Source organism: Chlamydomonas reinhardtii, chromosome 8 (assembly GCF_000002595.2).
Source record: "Chlamydomonas reinhardtii strain CC-503 cw92 mt+ chromosome 8, whole genome shotgun sequence".
In the NCBI taxonomy this organism is placed as follows: Eukaryota; Viridiplantae; Chlorophyta; class Chlorophyceae; order Chlamydomonadales; family Chlamydomonadaceae; genus Chlamydomonas; species Chlamydomonas reinhardtii.
Window position 1 is genome coordinate 2,248,156 of NC_057011.1, and position 19,523 is coordinate 2,267,678.

Sequence of the window (19,523 nt, forward strand, 5' to 3'; positions counted from 1 at the left end):
CCAGCGCTGCTGTTGCCACTGGTGCTGGTGCTGGTGGCGCAGGAAGTGCAGGCGCCAGGCCGTGTCCACCGCCGCCACCAGCGCACCGGAGGCCACGACCCCCGTCACGGCCGGTGCGATGGCCTCCACCCAAGACGACGGGGCCCAGCACACGCCCCACTGCTCCGCGCCGCCGCCGCCCATGCTGCCGCCACCGCCGCGCTCCGCCGCCTCTAGCGCTGTGCAGCGCCAGTGCACCAGCGTGAGAAGCACCATGTCCAACACCCAGCAGCAGTAGCCGCTGGCAAAGTGAATCTGCGGGCGTGCAAACAGTACCAGGTGTCAAGTACTACCCATACATGGAGGATGAATACCCGTAAGTTCGCCACTCAGAAACTTCCGGTGCCCCACCCGCCTCTACATACTACCCCACCGCCCTACTACTGCTCACCCCATAAGCGGCCGGCTGCACCACCACCAGCAGCAACGCCAGCGCCCGGCCGGCCTGCAGCGGCAGCTGCCACGCCTCGCCGCCGCCGCCGCCAGGCTCGCCGCCGGCGCCGTACTTGCCGTACAGGCACAGCGCCGCCACCAGCACCACGTGCATCAGATTTACGATGGTCTCCCGCCAGCTGCGCCGCGGGGCAGAATGTATGAGACTTGCTGGGCCACAGCACGCGTAGCACATGCAGCGGTCACACAGGTCACACGCATGAAGCACCCTAAGCGCAGTAGTGTCGCAAGCCCGTGGTTGGGCCTTAAGAGAACTCGCATTGCTTGCGTAGTACACGCGCACACAAGCAACGCCCACCCGCACACGCACCTGGCGCCCGCCTGCGGCCCGATCCGCTCCAGTAGCACCGCCGGCAGCACCAGTGCTGGCACCAGCGCCAGGCTGAGCAGCAGGCATGCCGCCGGCAGGCCCTGCAGCAGCTGCTGCGCGGCAGCCGCCGGCTGTAGCAGCGTACCGCCAGCAGCCCCCTTCAGCATGTCCCAGCTGCTGCCGGCATCCCAGCCGTCACTGCCGCCGCCGCTGCCGCCGTCTCGGAGCCTGCGTGCCGCCAGTATGATGGTTGCCACGGCCAGCGCGGCGTGGGCGGCGGCGGCGGCGTGGTCGAGGCGCAGGCGCTGGCACTCGTAGCAGCGGAAGCGCCGGCAGGCGGCCTCCACTTGCGGGTCACTGAGGGTGAGGTGAGGTAGGTATTGAGAGGCGGGGAAGGGCAGGAGATAAGGGCGTCGGTGCAGGCTGTGACGGGCGCTGATGAGTGGCGGCGAATAAAGACTCAAGAGCGCCTAGCTATTCTCCATGCATGCGGCTCATCTACCAGATGAGGTGCCAACCAGCAGGACCAATCCCCAACTAGCTACTGGAAACGCAGCCATCCATCTCGCAAGCAAGCGCGCACTAGCTGAGCTAGCTAGGTACGCGCAAAGCCGAACCCACGTGTAAGACCATTCCCATTACCTACTACCGGACCGCTCCTCCCTGGCTGGAGCCCAGCAGCCCACACGAAAGTGAGAAAGAGCCCGGGGCCCACACGCCAGTAACAAAGAGCCCACCCACCTGAAGCCGCGAGCCACGCTCTTCACCGCCACCAGCAGCCGCTCGCACTCCGAGGCCAGCGCCGGCAGCCGCACTGCCTTATCCTCCACCGCCGCCAGGACGCCGCCGCTACTAGTGTTGCCGCCAGCAGCGCTGCGGCCGCCGTCGTCAGCGCTGCCGCTGCTGCTGTTGTCGTCAGCACCATCACTACCAGACGCCCGCGGTGGCTCCTGCGGCTCCTGATACGGAACAGGACCACCGCCGAACCCGCGGGCTGGGAAGCCAGGGGCACGGCGGGCGCCCTCGCCGTCAGCGCCAGTGTCAGCGTCCGCGTCCGCGTCAGCGCCCGCGTCAGTATCCGCGGCTGTGGTATTCAACCTCGCTCCCGCTACAGTCACGCCACCGGCTGCCACCGCAGCTGAGGCTATGGCCGCGCTGGCGGCATGAGCGGCGGCGGCAGCAGGTGCGTTGGCGGCGGCGGCGGCGGCTGGCGCTGATACGACGGCGGCAATGGCCCCCAGCCCGTCTACGAGGTACTGCAGTGTGTACGGCAGCCCCATGTCACGTAGGTAGTTGAAAAGCCCATCCGCCAGGTCGTGCAGATCTCCAACGGCCATCACGTGATCATGATGGCCCGCGGCGCCGCCGCCAACGGCAAAACCGCCGACGGCTGCGCTTCCACCGTTTCCACCGCTTGCCCTGGCACTGCTCCCACTCCCGCCGCTGTCATCGCTGCTGCCTTTACTGCCATTTCCATTGCCACCGGTGCTGTTGGTGAGGGCAGCTGCGCTGCTGCTTGCGGCGCTGTCGGCTGCTGCGTCGCTCGCGTTGGCGGCCGCATCGCCTGCTGCGGAACCGGCACGCTGCGAGTCCGCATCGGCGCCGTCCAGCCGTCCAGTCGCTGGCGGCGGCTGGCTGCTACTGCCGCCAGTGGCGCCGCCGCCGCCGACCCCACGGCGCATGCTGCTGCTGCTGCTGCTGCTACTGCTAGTGTGCTCTGCCGCTAGCCGGCCGCAACCCAGGAGCATTGACACCATGTCTGACACCAGCGGACACAGATGCTCTGTGAAGGCACGGGCATGGGTGATTATTCTGGTGCTGCTGCTGGGGCTGCTACTGCTGCCGCCCTCGCCAGCTGCTGCTACTGCCGCCTCCTCCTTCTCCGCCAGCTCCTGCTCCATGCGGTTCATGAGGTCGCACATCTCCGCCGCCACCTCCGGCGACACCACCGCTATGGGGCTGTAGTGCAGCGCCGCCAGGGCCGCCGGGGCTGTAGCAGGGGCTGTAGCACTACTGCCGTCGGGCTCCGCCTCGCGGCCGCCGCGGTACGGCAGCACCAGCAGTGCCGCACTGCCCTCGGCCAAGCCAGACAGGTCCAGGCTACAAGGGACAAGGGAAGAATGCGAATGCGCGTGTCAACACGCGCTCAAATGGCCATCTTCTCGCTGTTACAGCACGTGGCAGCATGCTAAGCACCTGCTGATGCCACCCCGGCCGTGCCTCTGACCGGCCACACACCACACGGACGCAGACGCCCCCCATATCCTACACTGCATGCATATGCCACTTCTTATGCAACCTATGGGACGTGGCTGCACAAACACCATGCACCGACACGCTCACCTGACGCTGGCTCCTCGCGGCCCCACCTCCAGTCGCGGAACCTCTACCACCACTGCGCCTGCCTGCGTCACCACCACCCGCACCAGCAGCGGCGGGGGCGGTACGGCAGTAGCAGTGGCAGTAGCAGTGGCTGCAGCAGCGCCTGCAGCAGCTGGTGCCGTGCCGGCAGGAGCAGGACGCATGCGATACCATCTGAAGTGCTCCGGGGCAAAAACGTCAAGACGCACGTTGGAACGCGCGCGCGCCGTGTTCCCAGCAGCCGACGCCTCATTGCTGCTGCCGGCCGCGGCGGCAGCGAGCGCCGCCGCTGCCGTGTTGAGCACTGGGGGTTCCATGCAAACCAGCAGCGGCGCCGTGCGTGTGCTGCCAGCGCTACTACTTCTGCTATCGCTTACAGCTGCAAGCCACTGCGGCAGCAGGTCAGTTTGTTGCTGTTGTAGGCCCTCCTGCAGGCCCTCTTGCGGCCTCTCTCGTGGGCTCTCCTCCCCACTCTCTGTGTCCGTGCCATGCACCCCCGCCGCCGCCGACGCCCCGGCGGACAGCGTGCGCAGCAGCTCGCCAGCCGCTGACGCCGCCTCCAGGGGCAGTAGCAGCCCGGCTGCTCCGCCTGCCGCAGCCGCGGCGTCAGCCGGAGCTGACTGGACACTGCCGGGCAGCTGCTGACACACGTCGACGCTGACACTGCTCCTGCCCGACTGCAGGCCCCGGCTTGCGGCGGCTTGACTGCTACTGCCGCTTTCGCGGCCGGCGGCAGCTTGCGCGGTGCCGGAGATGAGCCCGCGGCTGCTACTGCGGCGGCCACGGCTGCCTGCAGTAGATTCATCAGGGGAGGCGGTGCCCACACGAGAGCCCACCGGAGTCGTTATAACCCACAACGCGCGCAGGATGCCGCCGCCTGTGCTCTGCTGTGAGCCTGGGACCGTCGCTTTGCCACCACCACCACCGCTGCTGCTGCTGCCACTGCCGTCGCCCTGATCGCCTTCTCCGCTGCTGCTGCTGCTGCTGCCGCTGCTGCTGCTACTGCCTGCTCCGCGGCGCTGGCGGCCGCTGCCCGTCCTGCCGACACGCAGTGGGCTGCCGTGCGACCCCACTGGCGCCAGAGCCCTCCGCACCTGCTCCTCGCGCTGCTGCTCGTTTCCAGAGCCACCATCAATAACAACATCGCACGTCTCATAAGCAGGCGCCACAGCGGCGTCTGTGTCTCCGTGGCCATCCCCACCGCTCCTGCCGGCTACAGCCGCAGGCGCCCGCGGCGGCTCCGCTGCTACAGCCGCCGCCGCCACCTGCTGCAGCTGTGCCATCAGCTGCATCTCCAGCGCCAGCACGGCGGCCTGCACAGCCGCCTCCAAAGCCGCCTCCACCGCCGCCGCGTCCGCAGTCCGCACGGGCGCCGCCGCGCCGGCGGTCAGCAGGGCTGCATTCGCACTTCTGCTGCTGCTGCTGCTGCTGTGGTCGGCAGGCTGCTGGACGCCGTCTGCTGCCTGCCCCTCATTCTCATCCTCGGGTGCGAACTGAAAGCAAGGGGCGGGAATGGGCGAAGGTATGGGCGGCGGGGCAGCAAAGGCGGTGAGGCAGCGAGTCAGGGCAAGGTGGGGCTTTGGGTACCACCATAGCGTCAGCGCGGTGGGCTTGGAGCGGCAGAACCTGGCCAACCTCGTGATTTGAGCACCCTGGCGATCTCCCCCCGCTGTTACGCTTGACGGCTCACCTGCAGCTGCAGAATGATCTCGATGCAACCCGGCACGCACTGCACATGAGTTGCGTAGCTCGCGAAGCGCGGCAGCGGCCGAGCTATTGCGGCAGCAGCCCGTGCCGCCGCCTCAGCCGTAGCAGCAGCCGCAGTAGCCGCAGCAGTAGCAGGGCCTGGGGCTGGGGGCGCTTCGGACAGCCCTGCACTACCTGCACAGAGTGCGGTGCCTGAGTCTGAAGCAGGCGCCGTGTCAGCAGCAGGCACCGCCACTGCCGCTGCGTCCGCAGGACTGCTACTGAAACTGCGGGACATCGCATTGAGCTCGACGGGGCTTGGGATGTAGATGGGGTCGGGGATGCTGGGCACGGCACCGGTGCCTGCTGAGGCCGCGATCAGGGCAGCGCTGGCAGCATCGGCCACAGCTGGCCGGGCGTCGGCGGCTGGCGTGGGAGTCTCGCTGCGGCTGGCACTGCCAGCACCACGTTTGAAGCTGCCGCGGGCGCCCCCACTGCCGCCGTTGGTATTGCTGGACGCATCTCCGGCCGGCTCCCCTGCCACGCCAGCGTCACCGCCACCGCGGCTCTGACCGCCACCGCCGCTACTGTCGCCGCTGCCGTTTCCCCTATGGCTGTGGCCGCTGGTGTTGCGGCTGCTGAGGTCGCGCGTTAGCTCCTGAACGGTGAGGTGGACGCGGGCGGCGACGAAGGCGGCGGCGGCCTCGAAGGACACGCCCGGCGGCACCTCCAGCTGTAGGAATGAAATGCAGTTGGGCAGGGAGGTGGGCGCAGCAGTCGTGAACAGCGGTCGTGGCTGCCAAGGCGAAGGGCGCTGGATGGAGGCATGGCAGGTCACTCGAGCCGGCTCGCGTCGAGAGGCAAGCAGGTGGCAACCCAGGGCCTAGCCGACGTACGGGCTGGTGGTTGCCGCCCTTCCCCTCATATGCGTGTGCTTGCTACAGCCCCCAACCAGGGCTTGGCCGACGTACGTAGGGCCTCCTACCTTGAATGCGGCCGTCACTTGACGCGACCGCGAGCGGTACAGAGCCGATGCACGCGCCCCCGCCCTAGCCATCGCCGCCGCCGCAGCCGTGTGGACGGTCGCCGTGTGCACTGCAGCCGCGGCCTCGGCCGCCAGGAGGGATGCAGTCACCGGCGCCACCACCTGCTGTGGGCGTGCCTCTGTCTGCTGTGCTGGCGCCAGCAGCTGTGCAGCAGCCGACGCTGTGCCCGACCTCAGCCCCGGGCGCGCGTCAGGCGCCTGCTGTTGAGGTGGCCGTAGCTGCTGCTGCAGCAGCGACGGCTGTAGCGGTTGCTGTAGCAGCTGTTGGTGTGGCGTCGGCCATCCAGCAGCGGGGCTGAATGCCATGAGCGCGATCGTCCGGGCCACGGCCCAAGCGAACACCCATGCCAGCACCGGGACCATCATGTGGTAGATAGCAGCAGCCAGGGCTCCACCCAGCGCCGCCACCAGCACCGCCACCTCCGCGGGAACGCAGAGCGGCGGCACCGCCGCCACAGCTGCTGCCGCGTCCCGTGCCCGGCCCCCAAAGCGGCCACCACCGAACATGCCACTGATCGGCAAAAGGAAGGTGGGAAAGCTGGAGGCTGAGAGCAATCCGGCGGGCGGTCCGGACCGACACAGAGCCGGCCTGTCGACATTGGGCGGCGGCGGCAGCTGCAGCCACAGCACGCTACTGCCGCCGCCGCCGCCGCCATGTACAAAGCCGGTGGCGGCAGCGGCGACGGCGGCGGAGTGAACGCCCACGTTGAGGGCGCCGGCGGCGCAGAGGGCGTGCGCCGCCAGGCGCATCACCGTCCGTAAGATTTGTGGCGGCGGCGGCGCCGCGGCGGGGACCAGTGCCCCCGGCCTGATGACGGCACCGGCTGTGGCGGCGGCTGCACCGCTCGCCGCCATTCCCGAAGCGCTGGCAGAAGCAGCGCGCTCGGCGGCACATAGTACAGGCGGGCGCTTGGGCGCCCGCGCCGCCAGCTGCGCCTGGTCCCGGCCAGTGTCGCGCACGTGAGCTGCCGCGGCCGGGGCCTCCAGCGCCGCCGCGGTGCACAGCGCGGTGATCAGCACCCCCACTTGCAGCAGCAGCCCGCTGCAGCTGGTGAGCTGCCGCATGGCGCGGCAACAGGGGCTGCCCCAGCCGCGCACGCAGCCGCACACAATGGCGCCGATGGCCGCCGCGGCATGCGCGCCCGCCGCCAGCCGCAGCGCGCGCTGCGCCACCGCCAGCGCTAGCCAGCCCAGTCGGCGCCAGTCGCGCACAAAGGCAGCGACGAAGAGGCCCACGGCGCCAGTGCTGGTGCTAGCGGGTTGGCGAGGATGGTCTCGGCCCTGGGTGCCGGGGCTTACGGGACCGGCGGTGCTGCTGGTGCTGGGCCCAATCATGCAGCCATCGCCGGAACCGCCCTTTGCCCGCTCCGCACTAGCGCCGCTTGGTCCACGAAAACCACCACCACCACCACCACCACCAGCATCAACATCGCAATCATCATCACCAGCATTAGCAACAGGTGGCGGCAGAGGCGCCAGCAGTGCCGGTCGCAGCAGCCCCAGCTGCAGCAGCGGCCACACCGCGCAGGCTAGCAGCGCGGCGGCGCGGCCGGTCGGCGGCGGCCCACTGTGCGGCAGCTGCGGCAGCACGGCGGCGATGGGGAGGTAGGCGATCGCCAAAGGCGCCGTCCAGGCCACCACCATCGGCGCGATTGCCGCCGGCGAGTGGCTGCCGCTGGAGGGCCTCACAAGCGGTGACTCGGCAGGCAACGGCGCCGCAGCGTCACTGTTGCTGCTGCGGCTGCACTCCATTGATGCCGCCATCGCGCCGGCAGCAGAGGTTCACGCTAGCTCGCGCGCGCGGCGGCGACACAGAATTTGCAAGGTTGTTGACAGGTCCCAAGCATATGGTAAGCTTCCACTGCGTTGTCAGCTCCGTCGAATGTGCTATGTGAACATTGTTCTGTGTTGAGCGGTCCGACGCCCGGGGACGGGCGAGGTGGGGGAAGACCGCTGACTCCGCAGCCCCATGGGTCCCCCCCATCGCGCTCCCTCTGTTCTCGGCCATCCTGAGGGTGCCGGCGCCAACTGCAGCCACGCAGCCGGAGGCGGCCCTGATGCGTTGTGTTACCACTGGGCATTCGCACGCGCCGCCCCGCTTCGCCGGCGCGCTCAGGCTGGCCGAGCTTAGGTCTCCTCTTCGCATGTGTGTAGCTACCCTGTGAAGTTGAGGACGGAGGCGTGCAAACTAGCTGGCTTTTGTTTGGCAGCCTGAAGCCCCTTGCCTCGCGTTGATGCCCCCCATCTGCGCACCCGCTTACGTGTGTCTGTGCGCCTGGGCTCTCTCCCCTGCAAAATTTCTCGGCCGTCTGCACAGTGAACGCGGCGGTGTGCGTGGGGTGCGTGTGTGTGTGCGCGCAAGACCTGTGACATTCGCGAAGTCAGGCGCGGCAGTCAGGCATGGTCCGGCGCCTTCTGGTACACATGAACACATGCGTACGGATTGTGGCACGGCGGTTGGGATGCGCGGCGGGGGTCGGGATGGGGGGAGGCTGGGAGGGGGGTCGCTGCAAAATCGGGCTGAGAAAACTTTCTGGGGTGTCGGCCAGTGATAAAGCGTAATACTACCTTCAATACTTGCCCTAACAAACCTGATAACATACCAAGGAACGAAGCAATCGCCTGCGTAGTCGCCACAAACCGGCGTAGAGTCCAAACGGGCCGGAACGCCGAACTTGCACACCAACTGCAGCAAAGCATAACTCTGAGCCTCTACATACATTTTGTTGCTTAGACTCAGATAAATGATTTGTAGAATCATCCCTAAATCTGTTGTCCAAATACTCCACCCCCAATCATCCAGTCTTACTGTGACTGTTATGTTAATTTGCGTCGCGGAACACATAATACAGTATACTCGTTGTGATGCAGGTATACAGCAGTACCAAAGCACATTTGCAGTCCAGCTGTCGGCCCTGCATTCAAAAGGAACGTAAGTTCTTTCCACGTCGAAGTAATTAAAATTTGTAAAGTAAGATGGAAACTCCAGAGCTTGCTAACGGCGGTCCTTGGCTGCCAGGCGCCTGGCCGTCCCACAGTTCTGCCCGTTGTCAGTCATTGCAGTTCCGAGTCGGTGAATGAGCGTGGCGTCGCATGGAGAAGAAAAGAAGGTCGCTGCTCACAGGCAGCAGCTCTGCTGGGAACACGCGAAGTCGATGTGCTGCGCCTGGCGCTCTTGCCAAGACGCATCGAGGCTAGAAGGTGGGCGGATGGACAGTTGCCCGAAATTAAACAGCTGGGTCTCGGCCACACGAATCCGAGCGGGGCCCACGGGTCGTCAGAACGTCTGAACGCGGCTGGCTCCCGCTTACCACAGCTTGCAGCAGCCTTTGCTCGTGTAGGTAGACCCTACTGCAAGGTGGCGCTGGCTATGCGGTTGTGTGAATTTCCGGCCAGGCCATCCTAGGCATGGCCTGGGCCGTGTTGCAGTCATCCTGGGCCGTGTGCAGTATAACAAACTTCACGCTGCTTAGCTGGCATCAAACTGCACGCATGTACGCACGATGTATTCCTAGGTTCATCGCCTAACTGGTGTGCACTCGAGCGAGCGCGAACTCCTCCTTTCAAATGAACAGGCTTTACGAAACCTTCAGCGCGGCGGCGCAGCAGCAGCAACAGCAAGAACCACGCTCACAACTGGTCGCAGCAGCCAGCAGCGCGCGCGCGGTCATGGGCAGCGGTCGCGGCGGGGAGTGCCGCGGCGCCCAGCCTCCGGCGCACACTGCCGCGCCACCCGAACCAGCCGACCTGGAAGGGAATGGGCCAGGTGGTGTCCCCACAACGGCGGCGCTGGGTCTGGCGGCGGCGGCGGCAGACTGCGCGGACGCGGCGCAGCGCGATGTGAGTCGGGCGGTGCGATGTGGGTCGGGCGCGGTGGCTGGCGGCGCAAATCTCCCGGGCGGCTGGGCGCGGGGGCCCAGCGGCAGCCACGTCGGCACGCTGGGGCAGCTGATGCTGCCGGCGGCCACCGCGGCCAGCAGCCTTGCCACGGCTAGCAGCCTGGCGACCGCCGGTAGCAGCTTCACCGGCAGCAGCTGCGGCACGGGCCGCAGCGGCTTGGGCGGAGGGCAGCAGGCCGGTGGGCGTAGCGGCAGTGGTGACCCTGGAGGCAGTGGTAGCGGCGGCTGTGGCAGTAGTAGCGGTGGTGGCGGCAGCGGTGGAACTGCGGAAGGAGGCACCGGCTGCGGCTGCAGCTTCCTAACAGTCAGCGGCGGCAGTCCGGAGGCGGCAGCAGACGCCGGTCCTGGCCTTGAGCCTACTGGCGCCCTTGAGACTCTCAACGAGCTGCAGCCCGCGGCATGCAGCGTGCAGCAGACCTGGCGCCCGCTCGGTGCGGCCAGAGTGGTGTCTGCACCTAGCGACAGCAGCAGCAACGTCGGCGAATGCTCGCTGCCGAAAGGGCTTATTCAGATTCCAGCAGCGGCGCCGTGGCGACCACCGGCCCGCGTAGATGGAGCAGTGGCGACTGCGTGTGCCTCTGCGCCTGGACTTGCCGCGGGCGCGGCGCCGGCGGCGGGGGCGCTGCAGAAGGACCAGCAGGAGGGTTTGCTGCAGGCCCTTGTGCATATGGGGGTAATCTCAGATGCGGGACAGACCCCGGGGCGTCAGGGGCCCGCGGCGATCGTACGAGCAGCAGCACCAAGGACAACAGCGTCTGGAAGTCGCAGCCGTGATGGCGGTTTCCGCCGCGCCAATACTGCAGCGGCTGCAGCTCAGGACGGCTGTGAGCCTGCTGGTGCCTTCGCGCCACTGGCGGCGGCTCTGAGCTCGCCGGCCGCTGCCGATCATGTGGAACAGGCGAGCATCCAGTCATTGCGGGAGGCTGTAGCAGCCGAGGAGTCGCACAGGGCAACCGCGTGTGCTACTGCCGTTGATGCCTGCGCGGCCGCGGTGTCCTTACTCGGCGCCGCACAGCGTCAGGCGGTGACGGACGGTGCTTCCCGCAGTAGCAGCTGCACCCGCTATGGCAAGCATGGTGAGCAACCAGGGCCGCTTAGTACTACACAGGCGCTGCCACCGCTGCTGCCGCCGCCGCAGGGGCTTCTCCTGCTCCGTGGCGGCTGCGGAAGTAGCGGCGGGGATGGAAATAGCAGCAACAGCAGCAGCAGCAGCAGCAGCAAGCACAGGGCTGACGGCAGAAGCGCATTGCTGGCAGCAAGCACAGGGCTGATGACGGCGGCGCCTGTGACGGGCCACAGGGGTCTGAGCGGTGCACCCGCACTGGCTGCACCGCCGGCCTCTCCGCCGAGCTACACCTTCGCACCAGCGTCGGACATGGAGCACGGCGCGGGCGCCCCGGACTCGCCGCCTGCGGCAGCCTCGAAGCGGCTCACATTCGTCCCAGGGAAGCGCGATGCGCCGGCGACAGCAGCGGGGCCGCCCAGCACCCTGCCGGCTATGGCACCGCCGCCGCCACCACCACCAGCCCTGGCATCGGCGCCCCTTTCGGCGCCAACGTCGCAGCTCCGACGGCTGTTGCTACAGCCTCCCGCGCCGGCCATGACTGCAGCCACGCCCGCCGCAGCTGCCGCTACAGCCGCGGGCGCCCTGCCTTCTGCATCTGTGGGGTCGGCGAGGGCCGGGGGTGCGGGGACGTCTTCGTTGTCGTCGCCGTCGGCGCTGTACCGCTCCCCGGCACGCCACGTCACCGTGTCCATGAAGGTGAGTCTGGGTGGGGCGGCAAGCACCGGGCGGCAAGCAGCGGGGCAGTGCAGGGATCGGACGGCGCACGGCGGCACGTGTGCGTGTGTGTTGCGCAGCAGTAAGCTAGGGATCCTTGGGGACTTCAGGCGCTTGGGGGGGGAGAGACAATGGGATTGTGTCGGTTGGTGATATTGGGCATTGACTGGAGTATGTCCATGAGTGGACTTCGTTCCACCTTTTGCCTGCCCGGCCTTCAGTTTGACACGCCGCCCGGGATGTCGTTCGAGGAGACTGCCGCCGCCCTGTCAGCGTCAGCGCATCGGACTGTGGAGCAAGTCCTCCGCCGCAGCAGCGCATACGCTCGCAGCCAAACCGCAAACGTCGGCACAGACAGCTGCGATGTTGCCTCTGGCTCCGCTGGCACAGCAGGCACAGGCGTAGCCGGCCTTCCGAGTAGCGCAAGCGGCATCGGCGGCGGCGGCGGCGGTGCCATAGGTAGTGACACCAGCAGCATCAGCGGCATCCCCAGCAGCTCCGGAACCTCATCCCTGTTCGCTGCGACTCCGTCATCCGAGGCTGCAGCGAGTGCAGCAGGCCTGGCACCGGGTTCAACCGCCCCTGCTGCAGCGGCGGCAGGCGCGCCTGGCGCCGCCGCAGCCATTCGTGGCGCTGGCGCTGCTGCTCCCTCTGCCCGCGTCGCGGCCGCTGCTGAGGCCTCGGAGCCGGCCGCTGCGGCAAGTGATGGCGGCGATGGAGCGGTGGTGGCGGCGGCGGCGGCGGCGGCTACGCCTGTGCCCGGTGGCGGCGGGCTGAGGTGGCACAGCTACGCCACGCAGGTGCAGTGCCTGCGGGGCTGCATCGAGGTGGTGCTGCGACTGCAGGTGCGTGGGGCGGCGGCGTGCATTGCGCGGGGAGTTGCAGGGCACTGCTGCTGCTGCTGGTGCCCCTCCGGAGCATCCGGTGGGAAGGTGGAAACGTCCGCAAGGCGTGTGTGTACTGGGGCACTCCGTAGCTCTGTTGCTCCTTACAGTGACCCAACCGCAACTAGCCCCTTCCCGTCCTTAAACCGTCCCCTGCCTTCGTTCCTTACGTTTCCGCGCGCAGTTCGATGCGCCGGACGGTCCCGACGAGGCCGCCACGTCCGACGCCCTCTTGCACGCCGCCATGGAGGCCCTGCACGACGAGCTGCACGGCCAGCTGCTACAGCTGCCCGAGGCCGCCCACGCCGAGCTGCTGCTGCCGCTGCACCTGCTGCACCCAGCCGGCGGGAATGCGGTGGGCGCGGATGGGGAGTACGGGGAGCCGCCGCTGCCTCCACAGCCGCCGCCGCCGCAGGTGGTGCCGCTGCTGGTCTACATGGACCCGCCGGTGCTGATAGCAGCAGCGTCGCCGCCGCGCGCGCCGCTGCATCGGCCCCTGCAACAGCAACAACTGCCACCGCAGCAGCCGCAGGGCCAGCCGCAGGCACCCGTTGTCGCTGGCAGCAGCCGCGCAACGGCCCCGGGTGATCCTCGGAGAGCCGTGCGGGCAGCGGTGGCGGCGCTCTCACCCGAATCACGCTGGGGCTCTGACGATGCAGCTGCGGAAGCCGAAGCAGCTGGGGGCGGCGCCACACCCCAGGCCTCCACGGCCACAACGACCCTTGGCGCGCCACAACAAGGCAGCGAGCGGCGGTCAGCGTTGGCGGAGCCGCTGCAGGAGCCAGGGCGCCAGGCCGTTGCGGCGGCGCTGGTGCCCTCCAGCTCACCCTCACCGCCGCCACCGGAGTCGCCGGCTGCGTCCGCGCGAGCTCGGCGCGCGGCGCGCCGCCGGGCGCCGCCGCGGTGCGGCACGACTAGCGCTGCCGAGTACTTTGCCAGTCGCAGCCGGAGTTGGCCTGGCCTGGCATGCGACGGCGGCAGTGTGGAAGACACTGCTTCGGAGAAGGGCGCGGCGGGGGGCCGCCGTCTGCGTCACGGGATCAGTGGCGAGGTGGGCGGCGCGGGCGTGCGTGAGGACCTGATGGCAGGCGACAGCGCCAGTGAGCTCAGCGAGTACGAGCTTAACGAAGGCGGCGGAGGAGCAGGAGGAGGAGGCGGCGAGGGGTGGGTTGCGGAGCAGGAGCGGCAGCAGGAGCGGGACTGGGAGAGGGAGCAACCGGCCGGCGCGCTGCGGTGGCCCGCGATTGGCCAGATGGTGGCGGCTGCGGACGAAGGGGAAAGGCAAGAGGGGGAAGGGCAAGAGAGGGCAGGGGCAGAGGCAGGAGAGGCCGGGGGCGCGGCGGCGCAGGCGGCGGGCGCTGTGCAGCTAGGCGCCGACCGCCAGGGCAGCATGGCGACGCCCTTTGCGACTGCCGCCGCGGCAGCAGCCATGGAAGCTGAAGCCGCGCCAGCAGGCATTGCTGACGCCAGTGGCAGCACCGGTAGCAGCAGCAGCCGCTACCACAACGTCCTTGATTTGAGTCTGGTCCCGCCGCATCATATCGCCACCACAGCAGTGCCGGTGACTGAGCAAGGCCGCCGCCCGCGCCACGCCCGCGCCCACGCACCCGCCGGCACTGCCGAGGCCTCCGCTGCGGCGCCGGACAGCCCTGACATCGGCAGCGGCGACTCCGCCGGTGTCGGTGAGGCTGGGGCTGCGGCCGCCGTGACGCCCTTTCTCCACCCCTTCTTGGCAGCGGTGCCGCCCCTGCCGATGGCGACGGCTTCAGAGCCGGCGGCGCTGCTTTCCCACCATCAAGTTGGCATGGAGTTGCGAACGGCTTCGGATTCGGAATCGCTAGATCAAGACCGCTTCGCACCCGCCGCTAACGCTCGCGGCAGCCTCGGCGGCAACGGCGGCGGCGGCGGCGCCCCAGATTCGGAGGTGTTGAACGTGACGGCGCAGAGCTGGCTGCAGCATTGCGCCGCTGAAGCTGCTTCGCACTCCACCGCGACCTCCGCGACCACGACCAGCATGGTCTTTGCGGGGCACGTCCGCGACCTGGGTGGTGCCGCCGGCGGTAGCAGCAGCGGTGTTGGCGCCGGCGGCCGCGTGTCGTGGGGCGGTGACGCCGGCAGCAGCGGCGGCGGTGCTGGCGTGAGCCCTTTTGCAGGGGCCCCGATGCAGCGGCAGCCTTCAGGCCACGCCCATGGGCCGGACCAAGCCGCCGCTGCTGGCCGTGATGCAGGGACTGGTGCTGATACAGTGCGTCCTGCGCGCGCGGGATCTCATCGCTCCCCGCGCCCCTCGCCGTTCGCAGGCGCTGCGGCGGCGCCTCAGTCAACCGGTACTGGTGGCGGCGGCGGCGGCGGTGGCGGTGGCGGCGGCGGTGGCGGCGCAGTACGTGCGCCCAGCCTGGATTGCTCCTTTTCCCTGTCGGCCGCCGCGCGCCTGCACCAACACCGCATGGAGCACCAGCCGCAGCAGCAGCAGCAACACCAGTGGTGGCGGCAGCAGCAGGTGCAGGGTGAGAACACGGGTGGTCTGGCAGATGCTGCAGCGCGCACGCGGATGCCCGGTGGGGTTGCGGGCGCGGCTCCTGCCAGTCCGGCGGCAGAGGCCGCAGCAGTCGCGGCCGCCTCGCCGCCGCCCGGGCTGCTGCTGACAGCACGACAGCGCGACGCAGGTGGCAGACCCAGTCGCAGTGCCACGGCAGTAGCATCTGCGGCGGTTGCAGCAGCACCCACGCAGACGGTATGCTTCACGCTGCACCTGGACATGTCCTCTGACGCTGGTGGCGGGACGGCGGGTACTGCAGCCGCTGCTACTGCCGTGCCGCCGCCGCTGCTGGTGCGGGTGGTGGTGACGCAGGCGGGCGCAGTGGTGGCGGAGGTGCAGCGGCTGGAGGTGGGGCCGCGAGGAGCCAGCGTCAGGTGAGCGGGATAGGGTTTGTCTGGTGCTGAGGTAAGGGAGCTAGCAAGTGCGTGAGTCAATGTACCTTTCTTCTTCCGTCAGGTTTTGCACTCACCATACGGGCTGTCCGTCCGCCGGGCTGCCCTCCCCCCCCCCCCCCCCCCGCAGTCTGGACATGTCGGGCTTGGCCGAGGGCAGCGCGGCGCTGCTGGTGCTGCCGTACCGCGGCGGTGGCAATGGGCAGGAGGCAGAGGGAGAGCTGGCCGGCGGCGCTGCTGCTGCTGCCGCTGGGGCTGAGGCTGCTACAGCCCCGTCGGCGGCCCTGGCGGCGCTGCACTACAGCCCCATTGCGGTGGTGCCGCCGGAGGTGGCGGCGGAGCTGTGTGGCCTCATGGGCCGCATGGAGCAGGAGCTGGTAGCCGCGGAGGCGGAGGCGGCAGTAGCAGCAGCTGGCGAGGGCGGCGGCAGTAGCAGCACCAGCAGCGCCATGGCCCGAGCCCGCGCCTTCACCCACAGCTTTTCGCCCCTCGTGTCGGACATGATGTCTCTATTGATGGGCGGCAGCTGTTTCGCGGCGGCGCGCTCTGCTGCTGCCGCCACTGCCGTGGCTACTGCCAGTGGCGATGCGGCGGCGCCGCCGGATGCAGCGGCGCAGGATCTACAGGAAGCTGTACGGCATCTGCAGCAGCTCCAGATGCTGGCGAACGCGCTCCTGTCGTACATGCGTCAGACGCACCTGCCGTACACACAGCAGTACATGGCGGCAGGGCTGGCGGGCGCAGGTCAGCAGCTGGCAGCCGAAGTGCTAGGTCACTGGGGTGCCTTGCAAGTGCATGACTAAGCGGGTGCTGCCTCAGCTCAATTGTCGCGACGCTGGGTCATAGTTTGTGCGTCTGGCTTCGGGGCTTCGGATGCGTTCGGCCGCCGTGCGTTCACACCTAACAGCGCAGCCGTTTCCTTCCGCCGCTCGTGTTGTTCACCAAGATGGGCATGTACCGCCTGATTGCCCCTAACTGTCAACAGGCGTCCTCCCAGCAAGTAGCTTTGGCAGCGCCTCGCCTCCGCCGACGCTGGCACGCCGTGACACTGCCAGGCAAAGTCTGCAGCAAGCAGCAGCACAATGAGGAGCGGCATGGAGGCGAGCAGCAGGCGGAGATTGCTTCTCCGTCACTGCTGCAGGAGCGTGGTGCTGGGATTGGGCTAGCTTTAAAAAAGTGGTGCCAACCGCTGTTTGGGCAGATTGCGGCGCTACGTGTGCACATTGAAACCAAAGGATCCGCACGGAATCCGAACATATAGTCATATGTACCGTATGTGCACATTTTGAGGAAGTATGTATGCTCGCAATGCATATACGATACTAGCGCAGGAGGGCTGCTGCATGGATGATTGCATGTATGAGAACTTCCCAAGTCACGCGAAAACGTTCGAAACACATTGCTGAACCAATGCACCACCGAGCAGTACTGCAATGCGACTTTGTCAAGATGCGCCAGCGGTCGCGCACGGGTTTGGGGCGGGTTTATGATGATTGGGGGATCAGGTTGGAGAGATGCAGCATGCAAAGGTCGCAATTTTGTTCGCGTGGCGCACTGGGGTGTTAGGGGATATACAATACTGTCTGCGCGTAACGCAGAAGATGGAACCAAACGCATTGTGGAACGAATGCAATGTATCACACACACCCGGGGCCGACTGGGCCGCCGTTAATTGTGTTGTTGCAGCAGACGCAGTATACAATGCATGCTGTGGACATTGAAGCGATCACCGCAGTACCGCCGCAAGCGATCATACGGTTGTTAGACGATAAAAGCTACCGGATGTCCCGAGGGTCATAGGCTTACAACGGTATGCACAGTAGTTAGGAGAGAGGCACTCAGGAAGGCAAACAGGCACGGCGGTACGTGTGCGGAGGCAGCCAGGCGAGACCGAGGAGACAGGGCCGCACATTCCCGGCGGTCAGGTTTCGCCATTAGCAATTGAGGGGCTTCGTTGCGACGTTTGTTGATGGAGCATGTTGCAAGGTCGTTTGTTTGCGGATGATTGCCTTAGTTTTTGGTACATTGACGAGGACCTGTGGGCATGAACGAACGGGCATGACGGGTTGTTGAGTGGTGCGCCGGGGAGGTTGGATGGGCACGCACGGCTGGCGGGTCTATCGGGCACTGTACGTCGTACAGCAATAGTAGTGCTGGGACACGTGTGTGCGTGCTTGCGCCGCATCGTGATGTCCGAGCGCAGCAGGGCACTCCAAGCACGCACGCCCCGCGCCTGCTGCGCGCTAGTGCTTTGTGTCATTTCTGGCTAGCTACGTGCAGGCCCCCCATCCGGTCACCATTTGCTGGGCTACGCACGTGAGTCCCAGCCAAGCCTCTCGCTCATGCGCACACCCTCGAGGCAGGCAGCTGCCTACAAGACAGAAACCGTCACCAAATCCTGAGCCGCACATGTCACGATACACAACGCACGGTTCCGATTTTTGTTGTCGTACATTTTTGTCAAACCAGCGAAGCGAACCAGGGGGGGGCGAAGCCCCCCAGGATTGCCCCTGTCCGTGCCACTGCCGTGCCGTGCCGTCTACAAAAAGAACTCCCTCCCCAGGTGTGTGCGAAGTGCGGGCGGCGCTTACTCGGCGACGGGCAGCGCTGCCTGCAGGCGGTCGTACCATGGGGGGGGCTCACGTGCTCACCAAGTCCAAGTGTGCAACCACTGCGGGACGGGGTGGGTGAGTCTACTTTGCGGGCGGGCGGCCGGCTGGGTGGTGGCTGGGTGGCTGGGTGACGGCTCAGCGGGGCCCAGTGGGGCTCAGTCGTGGGCTCAGTGGGGCTCAGTCGTGGGCTCAGTGGGGCTCAGTGGGGATGACACGTGGATGACACGGCTCAGTCGTGGGCTCAGTGCGTGGGACTCACTCACTCACTCTACCCTCCCGACGGTCGGTGCAGGGACGTGACGTCAACTCGGCAACCAACATCCGGCACGCGCTGGTGGAGATCCTGCTGGGGCACAAGCGACCTGCATCGCTGCAGACTGGCGGCGGCAGCGGCGGCGGCGGCGGGGGCAGCGGCAGCGGCGGCGGCGGGGGCAGCAGCGGGGGCGCGTGCGCGCATCTTGGTAGCGGAGGGGGCGGGAAAGGCCACGTGGAGGAGGAGAGCGCAGCGCCGCCAAAGAAGCGGCGCAAGCGCGCAGGCTGAGGAGCCGGCTGGTGTCCAGGTAGCGGTCCGCGGTGGGGCTGGCAGGGCATCCGTAGCGGCATGACAAGTGTTGCGGCTGTTGACACCTGTGCTGCGTCTGGCTACGGTTGGCTCGGCTGTGGCATCGCAATCACTAGGCACCTGGTTTGGCTACGTGCCTGTGGAAACCGACCCCGGCTATGTCCGGGCGATGAGGTTGTTCGGCCTCAGAGAGTGGAGGGGCTCAGCCCCTGTTCCCGTGACCGGGGAACACTTGTCAAAACTGTGATCACGCGCCGCGCAGGAATGTGCGCGGATGGGCAGCAGGTGTCAAGGAACACCACTCAGCTGAGAGAGCTTTGTGGCCCGGCGGCCTCGACGCCTGGTGGGCAACTGATGTGTGTCAATGTCGTGATGCACGCCGTGGCGGATACGCGGGGAATTGGGGTGTGTAGATACCAGCACAAACTAAACCGAACCCAATGCAAAAGAGCGGGGAGGAGAGCGTGGCCTATGCTTTGACAACGGAGTGGCACGGGGGGGCACGGGTCCCCGGCACGAGCACAGCATGTCGCATACAGCTGCTGAGCAGCCGGCGGTCAGGCGGGCGTGTGGGACAGCATTCGTTACGGTGGTGGTCTGGTGGGTGCGCCAGGGGTGCGCACTGCGCAGCGCATTCGTGTCTAACATCACTGCGCTGCCTGTCTCAGCTACGAGGCTTAGGCACGAGCAGCAACTGATGCAGCATCAATGCTACCTGGTTGACGAGGAAGGAACAGGACAAGGGATGTCTTTCCGTCAATGGACTTGCGGCCTCGGGTGTGCTGCTTTTCGGCTTGGCTGCCAACGCAGCCAGGAGGGCCATGTGACCCATCGGGAAGGTCGGCAGCCACCGAACTAACGACGGAGGCCGGGAGGCGTGCCGTGCGTATGGCACCGATTTGAATAGCCTTACGTACCCCGTGACAACCAGCCGCAGCACGCAGCAGGCGAGGGGCGTGCT

The 19,523-nt window shown here is 67.3% G+C and overlaps 3 protein-coding genes across 3 annotated transcripts in view; 2 read left to right on the forward strand and 1 right to left on the reverse strand.

The window, feature by feature from the left end:
- The window catches only part of CHLRE_08g370000v5 (uncharacterized protein), a 10,762-nt gene extending 2,991 nt beyond the window's left edge, over positions 1–7,771 (reverse strand). The window contains exons 1-7 of the mRNA XM_043065011.1: positions 5,835–7,771; positions 4,854–5,582; positions 3,146–4,656; positions 1,544–2,902; positions 803–1,159; positions 431–611; positions 20–294 (exon numbers count right to left, since the gene is read on the reverse strand). Of these exons, the coding sequence (XP_042922012.1) occupies positions 20–294; positions 431–611; positions 803–1,159; positions 1,544–2,902; positions 3,146–4,656; positions 4,854–5,582; positions 5,835–7,658 (6,236 nt within the window). The 5' untranslated portion in view covers positions 7,659–7,771. The remainder of the gene's footprint in view (positions 1–19; positions 295–430; positions 612–802; positions 1,160–1,543; positions 2,903–3,145; positions 4,657–4,853; positions 5,583–5,834) is intronic.
- A 690-nt stretch (positions 7,772–8,461) lies between these two features.
- On the forward strand, positions 8,462–17,658 carry CHLRE_08g370050v5 (uncharacterized protein). Its single transcript, XM_043065012.1, has 6 exons — positions 8,462–9,095; positions 9,410–11,555; positions 11,795–12,418; positions 12,642–15,370; positions 15,519–16,132; positions 16,374–17,658. The coding sequence occupies exons 2-6, from the start codon at positions 9,462–9,464 to the stop codon at positions 16,472–16,474; spliced, it is 6,162 nt and encodes a 2,053-aa protein (XP_042922013.1). The 5' UTR covers positions 8,462–9,095; positions 9,410–9,461; the 3' UTR covers positions 16,475–17,658.
- A 53-nt stretch (positions 17,659–17,711) lies between these two features.
- On the forward strand, positions 17,712–19,483 carry CHLRE_08g370083v5 (uncharacterized protein). The gene is made up of 3 exons (XM_043065013.1): positions 17,712–17,814; positions 17,952–18,075; positions 18,293–19,483. The coding sequence occupies exons 1-3, from the start codon at positions 17,798–17,800 to the stop codon at positions 18,539–18,541; spliced, it is 390 nt and encodes a 129-aa protein (XP_042922014.1). The 5' UTR covers positions 17,712–17,797; the 3' UTR covers positions 18,542–19,483.
- The last annotated feature ends 40 nt before the right edge of the window (positions 19,484–19,523 follow it).

Bases quoted from the DNA above. Each gene is read 5' to 3' on its own strand.
- CHLRE_08g370050v5 (XM_043065012.1), top strand. From the start codon at position 9,462: ATGAACAGGCTTTACGAAACCTTCAGCGCGGCGGCGCAGCAGCAGCAA. The intron at 12,419-12,641 runs GTGCGTGGGGCG...TTCCGCGCGCAG, and splicing joins AGGTGGTGCTGCGACTGCAG to TTCGATGCGCCGGACGGTCC. The intron at 16,133-16,373 runs GTCAGCAGCTGG...AACTGTCAACAG, and splicing joins GGCAGGGCTGGCGGGCGCAG to GCGTCCTCCCAGCAAGTAGC.
- CHLRE_08g370083v5 (XM_043065013.1), top strand. The intron at 18,076-18,292 runs GTGAGTCTACTT...CGGTCGGTGCAG, and splicing joins ACCACTGCGGGACGGGGTGG to GGACGTGACGTCAACTCGGC.